The sequence below is a fragment of the Agrilus planipennis genome, unplaced genomic scaffold (genome assembly GCF_000699045.2).
Source record: "Agrilus planipennis isolate EAB-ADULT unplaced genomic scaffold, Apla_2.0 scaffold3, whole genome shotgun sequence".
Taxonomy (NCBI): Eukaryota; Metazoa; Arthropoda; class Insecta; order Coleoptera; family Buprestidae; genus Agrilus; species Agrilus planipennis.
The window spans coordinates 924,389-931,911 of record NW_020442460.1 but is presented as its reverse complement, the minus strand read 5'-3'; the positions used below and the strand labels follow the sequence as shown (position 1 = coordinate 931,911).

The following is a 7,523-nucleotide window of genomic DNA, read 5'->3' as shown; positions in this document are numbered from 1 at the left end:
GGTTTGAGCTATTTTGTTTGTTATACAACAGCAGCCAAAGTTTTTCCAGTCTTCATAGAAACTCCATTTTTAAATGAAATACTTCAAACAACATTTTCGAAACATTAACTTATTAACAACCAATAATGAACTAACACTTACATAAAAACTACACAAGTAATAGCACATTTTATATATCCACCTACTTTTTTTAAAGCTATAAGCAATCATAGCGAAACTTTCTTAATTAAACATGTTTAATATATGCAAATGTTGTGTCTTTTATTAGTGTCGTAAGTACAGTGTCTTATTTCTTAACTATTTCCACAAAAAATGTGAATCTTATATCATACCGATAATTATTTAAAAAAGCGATGTTGTTAAAATTGTGAAGGGTGTCATTGATGCGAAAAACTATAAAAAAAAACAGTTGATGTGCGCTGGTGTGTCATAATAGTTAGCTAGTTCTGCTTCTTAACAGTCTCCACAAAGTGGATGTCCATCTTCAACTTGGAATGTGGTTTTAGTAATAGGCTTCTTACATTTCTGTAAACAAATTACAAACAATTTTACAAATTATTCGTTACAATTAGATGCAGAGCAGCGAAGAAGTGAAAAACAACACCGTATATTTTGGATTTTATTAAACTGGGTTAAGTTGACTTAAAAAGGAATAGACTAGTACGGGTTTGAAATTACAAAACACGAACTAAATCAAATGGACATTTGGGTTATTAAACCTACATATGTTACTTAAAGTCTCAGCTAAATGCAGAGTTGATAAATTTTGATATAAGAGATTCTTTTCATTTTGCATTTTTCTTTATCATAAAACGATTTTTTTAATATATTAGTAGATAATTCTTAATTTCGAAATTCGAAAAAGATTGTTAAAGTTGTGTGTTTGGAACGCGGTGCTGTACGGGTGCGAAACATGGACGGTGGGCGTGACAGAAAAGAAAAGGTTAGAAGCGTTCGAAATGTGGTCTTACAGGCGAATGATGAGGACACCGTGGATAGAGAAGCTAGACATGAAGAGGTATTAAAAAGAATAGGACAACAAAGGACTACATGGAGATCAACAAAAAATAGGCGAGATAGGTTGGTACTGTTCGTTTCAAGAAGTTAGAGATATGCCCCTTCCCTTTATTAGGATGCGTCGTAGAATAATTCCAAATTCAATCATATTTGTCTGCGGAGCTCATTTCTACACCGATCATCGAGCGAGGACTAGACAAAACTGTGCAGTACCATTTGCAGAATTATTTAAACTGCCTCGTTAAAATTTAAGAACATGCTTTATTTAAAAGCATATTTAGCCAAAAATAATAACAAGTGAATTAACTTAACGTTCTACACACCTATAAAACTATTGCTTTGTTTTCTGTTGTTAATTTATATACATGTTTGTTTTAAGAAATTGCTAAACATTTTCGTCTAATACTGTACAGTTCTAGCCGATCTCCTAAGACCGCCCATCGAGAGCTCTGCTCGTTCAAGCTTGTTCCAACTATTTCTGTCTTGCTTACGCCTAAAGTGTATTCTTTTTATCTTCGCGCAGATTTCTTCAAGGTCACGATTCTAACAAATTGAAATGAACTGTACTTCTGTTAACGTATAACAGAAAGATATGCAGGTAAGTAGAATTTGAGCAGATTGCCAGCATCGGACTTTAAAGAAAGTTCGAGATTCTCAGGGATTTGGGAAAGCAAAGATGCTTGTCACAATTCTGACAAATTGAAATAAACTGTAGGCCACCTTCTCAGGTATGAAGGTCAGTCAGAGACGTACTAGAGGTAGACCTAGATTAGATTACTGCTCGCAAATAGTTAAGGATGTGGGATGTTCTAGTTTTAGGGAATTGCGAAGATTCGCTCAGGATAGGAAGGAATGGAGGTGCATGTCCAACCAGTCTTAGGACTGACGATCTTATGATGATAATCAATTCTTACCAAGCATTTAAAGCACTTCTGATGCCATTTGGCGTCCAAAGCAATAATGGCTTGATCAGTTATGGGTTTGCCACAGTCCTTGCACCTATCAGCAAAATGCTCGTTGTAATCCTTTTCGCAGAAAGGATTTCCATCCTTTTCGGCAAAGCTGGTGCCCGTCAATGGCTTCTTACAAATTGTGCAAGCGAAACAATCTTCATGCCATGTAACATCTAACGCCTTAATAATCTTGTTTTTGATCGGTAATTTACAGGCGTGGCACTTCTTGGCGAACTTGTGTGTATAGCAATCACCGCAGTAAGGGAATCCATCGTGCTGTTGGAATTTTTCGTCTCCTATCGGCTGTTTGCAATTGTGACAGGTGAAGTGCTCGGGATGATAATGGTTTCCAAGTGCTGACAAAATCTGAAATAAAAGGGAAGTCTTGACATCTTTTGATTTTCAACTAATGGCACCACAGGAACAATGCCAGAAACCAACAAAAAATTATTCGTTTTTATTTTCATGTAGCAGAAGGTTATTAACATAGACCAAGACTATAATCAACACCGAATATGCAAGACCAAAACCAAGATTTGAGCAAGACCAATAACAACACTGAGACAGTTTTAGTCTTAGTCTTGCTTTGCTCATCATTAACCAAGTCTCAACGATTTTACTTTTTAAGACATTTAATTCAGCCAAGAGAGATAACATTTTTTTCACAATTTCCAAAACGATTAAATTTTTTATTAACGTATAATCTTTTTCTATTTCGATAATCCATATCGTGGCAGATACTGAAAGCCATCGCTAAGATTACGTAAGCTTTTGTGTTATCAATTACAGACATTTTCGAAACATAAACACCTTTATATTTAGTTACTTCCAAAATAGTTGTCAATCCCAGGAAAATAATTCAAGAAAGTTTTCAACAAGTATGAAAGATGCGACATTTAAACATACATCAGCTTCCAGCAGTTACCTCGAAGTTCACTTCGGTGCCAAATAGTCTAATATTTCGTACTGTCTGTTTTTAAGTGTACGTATTATAATAGAAGTTAAACGTCTATTATTAGAATTCGATATTTAGGCAATTAAATTAATATATACTTTTTTTTACTTACTTTGTTCGAAATGGGAGCGTTGCAAGAGGCGCAAATTGTAGGTCCCTTAAAAAAAAAAAGATGTCGTGTATCAATTAGTTACATGATCAGTTACAAAATATCTATTAATAGACTGTATTATAAACATTTTAATTGTTTCACCTGGTATGCCTACGCACACTTAAAAGGTAAGCAATCAGGTTGTTTTTAAACTTCAAAAACGTTTGCTTTTGTTCAACGATAAAAAAATAATAACAAAACACAAAAGACACACGCTTCTGAACAATGAACATACAGGGTGTGCGGTGTTGTAAATAAAATCACCGGTGAAAGTTTTATAACGTAAGCAGTAATTTATTTTTAATAATACGGAAAGTTTGTATATAAAACATTACGTCGAGAATGTTTTCGATTTAAAAAATAGTGCAGACGGAATTTGATAAAATGAAAATCAAAAATTCGCGGCTACTCACTTTGCTACTCATGTTGATCACGGTGCTGAAAACTTTGCGATGTCTGTACACTGGCGAAAGCGGTTTATCACAAAATGACTTTTCTAATTGTTCACTCGTAAATATAGAAGCGTTTATAGAAATGATATCATTTTTCCGTTATCAGTAGATACCGAATCGTGTATAGTAGTACCGTGTGAAATTATAGCTAAATTCATCACTTTGTTTGTTCAGCATTCCTACTTTTACAAACAAAAAAAAAAAAGGCGAGGATTACAAGAAGAATCGATAATATCCGAATTACAATACTGTAATCTCCTGGCACCGTGACCTTATTCCAACTAAACCGCAAGATATACAATAATCTAATTATTATTGTTCTAAATTTATTCGGGGCGTAGTCTAGCACGCGCGCGAAATTTTCTTTGGATGGATTATAACACTGGTGACTGACTCCGCGGAAGCGCACAGTTAGAATGTTTTGCGTTTACGTATTATGTACTTACGATTAGACTCCATCCATATACAGATATGTTAGTTGACTTGCTACACCTCGGTCTCCGTACTTAAGCAGGAGCTAAATATGTGTCGGAGGCAATTACCGAATTTATGTAAACAATGGCACGGAAATGAGCCGGCCTTTTTAATCGGAATTCTTTCCGAGCGCCAGTTTAATAATAATTTCCTCATACCTACAGTAGTTGTTACCTACATACACTTCGTACTATAAATAGATCCCCTTACGACGAACTACAGCTATAACTATTGTATTTTGGGATTTAATGTTCGTTAAAGTATTTGAGAAATTCGCTCATTATCTCAAAATCTGGTACATACTTTTATCTTTTATCAGCGGCTGGCAAGGTTCAGAACGGAGAGCAATGTTCCAATGTTCCCTTCCATCTTCGTTTTATGCCGGTTTTCTAAAATTCAATTTGTTCAAAAGAGCTGCGCGGCTCCAGAAGACAATTCGTAACCTCCTCGTCATGCAGGGTTTTCTGTCCCAACGAGCGCTTCACCAGGTAACGGATTGGACGACGCTCTGCAGATATATCCGGTTCGGAGCAAGATAGGATTAAAATCCTGTAACCTCTGACTCGGAGTGTATAACACCTTGGTCGATGTCTGAACCTTCTAGGAATTGCTGATCAATTCAACTCTTCAACATTGACGTTTTAATAGCCAAATCCTTCTGAAAGACGACATGTGCAGCTTCGAATAAGAAATAAATGATCATTTACAGGATCCTTGGATCCTCTCATTCTGGTCGAACATGTGAAAATAGATAGATATAGAGGGGCAAAAGATTAATATGCTTAGATTTGCAGATGATTTAGCAGTATTAGCATTCAGCAAGGAGGAGTTAAGGATAGCTTTAAATAAAATGGAAGCGGTATTGACAAAACAGTACTGTGTGAAAATAAATAAAAGTAATATAAGAACAAAGGCTTTCACGGCCGGAATCCATAGTAGAATGAAGATTCGTGCTATAGGGCCGTGCTCGAAGTGAACTATTCCGTCCTGACGTTTCGTCAGCTACTGCGGCTGACATCCTCAGTGGTGGTGCTGCGTTGACAACATGAACGTAGATTATATCTCGAAGTCTCGACAGCGAGACCTTACGATGTTGATGATGTGCAAATTGTTATGTCCTATGTATTAACTAGATAAATAAAATGTATTTAAAGCAAATGGACTCATTAGTTATTGATAGATTATAATATTCAGTAGGTGGACGTGTGCATAGGTATAATTTTGCTTCAGCTATACTTCGTAGCTTTTATACTGTAGTGTATAGTCAAGCAATCTGAACGACCTCGTGCTTCCTTCAGGTTCAGCTCATGAGGTTTTGAAGAACCTCATCTACAAAATACGTTAGAAGGGGTTGCGCTAGAATTCTGCCCTCACATGTAACATACCTTCGTGCCGCCATTGTATACGTATAGATAATACATACGTATATATATTTTAAGTTAAGTACATATGCATAAGTATATATGTATACCTACATACAATAGCTGCGTGTGTACTAAATAATTTATTGTAATAGCACTAATTTATGATGCAATTTGCAAACCGAATAAGACATGATGGTATTCTATGGAGGTGCCACTTATCGTAAAAAGGTACCCATAAATGGAACTCAGTAATTAGATTACCGTGTTTTGTAACAATGAACGCTCTTTCAATTTATGTTATCAAGTCGGCGATTGTTTGGAATTTATAAAAATGTTTTTCCCTTTCTTTTTTTGTAGTTTAAGTTTCCGATAAATCACATTTCAAGTGTCTTCATACATATATATGTATAATTTATAAAAAAAGGTACTTGTCTTATCTAGGTAAGGTAAAAGAAAAATTATTATTCGAAATAAAATTACGTCTGGTCTTTGAAAGTATCAAGTGAACGCATCGTATTCAACTTTTTTTTTTTGGAACACTTGAATAAAAATATAACTAGGAGTATTCTCTGAAAATAGGATGGCTTATTGATGAAATTCTTATTATTAACTGGGTTTTATTCCCGAAGCATTCACTTTTACGTCACCACGAACTTTTGTAACCAATAATACTTCATGTTCAGTTAAGTGGCACTATTTTACAATTAGACAGTTTTTAACCCCCTTCTCTCCCACATAGTCTACCATGGTTTTATCCTTAAACACCCCAAGGAAAACGTCTTTTTGACATTTTTGACCTACTAGTAAATAAAGTTCTATTCACGCCTCTGTTTTCCTCTAGTATGCACTGTCCAAATCTTCAAAAGACACCCACCCATCCGTATGACGGATTCCCGAGGAGGGTGTCCTCGAATCTACCCCTCTACCTCAGGCCGTCGTAGAAACTATCAAATGGAATTCGTCAGGAAGGTCGGAAGTGATTGCCAATAGTTTGGTAAGAGAAAGGGGATTTTCCTTGGGTTTGCCTGTGATTCACCGAGGTATGTGGATAGAGCGTTTGTTGGAATGAGATTTTCATTGTCGATGGTTCGTTTGGTGAATTTGGTTTGTAGGAGTTGGTAGGCGCTTCGGCAAATCCGACAACTACCCTCCTTCAAGAGATGTCTTTTGAAAATTTCATAAAGAAAATCATGCCTTTTTAGGATTTAGTTTTCTTTCTCTGCGACAAATTTTTGTTCTTTGAAACAAATTGTAAGAACTCCAATAACTTTTGTAGAACGTTCTACTTGAAATACGATTATACATATCAAATAGACTGTTGCGTGTTCCCAAATCGATTAATGTGGTTCATCAAGGTTATTACTGTTTAAAACAATGACTACAAGTACGCATATACATATATGTATGTATATACTTATGTGCATCGCTTAATGATATGACAAATTACTTAGTAATGTTAGTAATGTCCCATCTACAGAATCTACAGCTATGACCAGTTATTACTAATAATTTTTTACTCATAAATAAATAATTAGCGTATTTTCCACATTAAATTTTATGAAGCTGCTGTATTTGTTTACTCTATGATGAAAAAGATGAAGATAAAGCGAATTGGTTAAAAATTGTTCAAATGTTTACTGCTTTCGTTGGCCCATATAACAAAGTTCCAAGTTCATTATTTGACTGTGTATTGTTTCTAATCGTAGGAACTTGCGGCGTTACCCATTAAACTTAGTGAGATTTTAAAGTTGCTTGTATGCCTATAACTCTGGGTGAGACTTGTGAAACCTTGTAAGTATGCCCCTGTCTCCTAATAAGTACTTCTGGGTGAGATTCTTAGTCTCAAACCACAACCGCTTCTGATGTGAGTGATTTTTACAAGTCTCAGTTCTGTTCTTCATAAGACTTTAGGAAACATGAAATATTTTTGTATCAAAGTAAAATTTAATAACATATTTATTGTTCAGCATAAATGAAACAATAATGGTTGATTGTTTATTAATCAATATTATTATTTTTCTTTTTAAGTTTTATGGAATATTAAAACTTAATTTCATTAACTTCGCGTTCTTCAAGGTTTAATAACTGAACAACCATGATTTCGATTAAATTTCGAATTCATCTTAGGTGTCCAAATCTAACACAATCACTGACTCC

General features: G+C 35.0%; 1 protein-coding gene across 1 annotated transcript; it reads right to left on the bottom strand.

Annotated features, from left to right (window-relative positions):
- Positions 1 to 222: 222 nt before the first annotated feature.
- Positions 223 to 3,916, bottom strand: LOC108742872 (transforming growth factor beta-1-induced transcript 1 protein-like). The gene is made up of 4 exons (XM_018478216.2): positions 3,490 to 3,916; positions 3,038 to 3,082; positions 1,932 to 2,336; positions 223 to 525 (listed from the first exon to the last, which is right to left on the bottom strand). The coding sequence occupies exons 1-4, from the start codon at positions 3,499 to 3,501 to the stop codon at positions 454 to 456; spliced, it is 534 nt and encodes a 177-aa protein (XP_018333718.1). The 5' UTR covers positions 3,502 to 3,916; the 3' UTR covers positions 223 to 453.
- Positions 3,917 to 7,523: the final 3,607 nt, after the last annotated feature.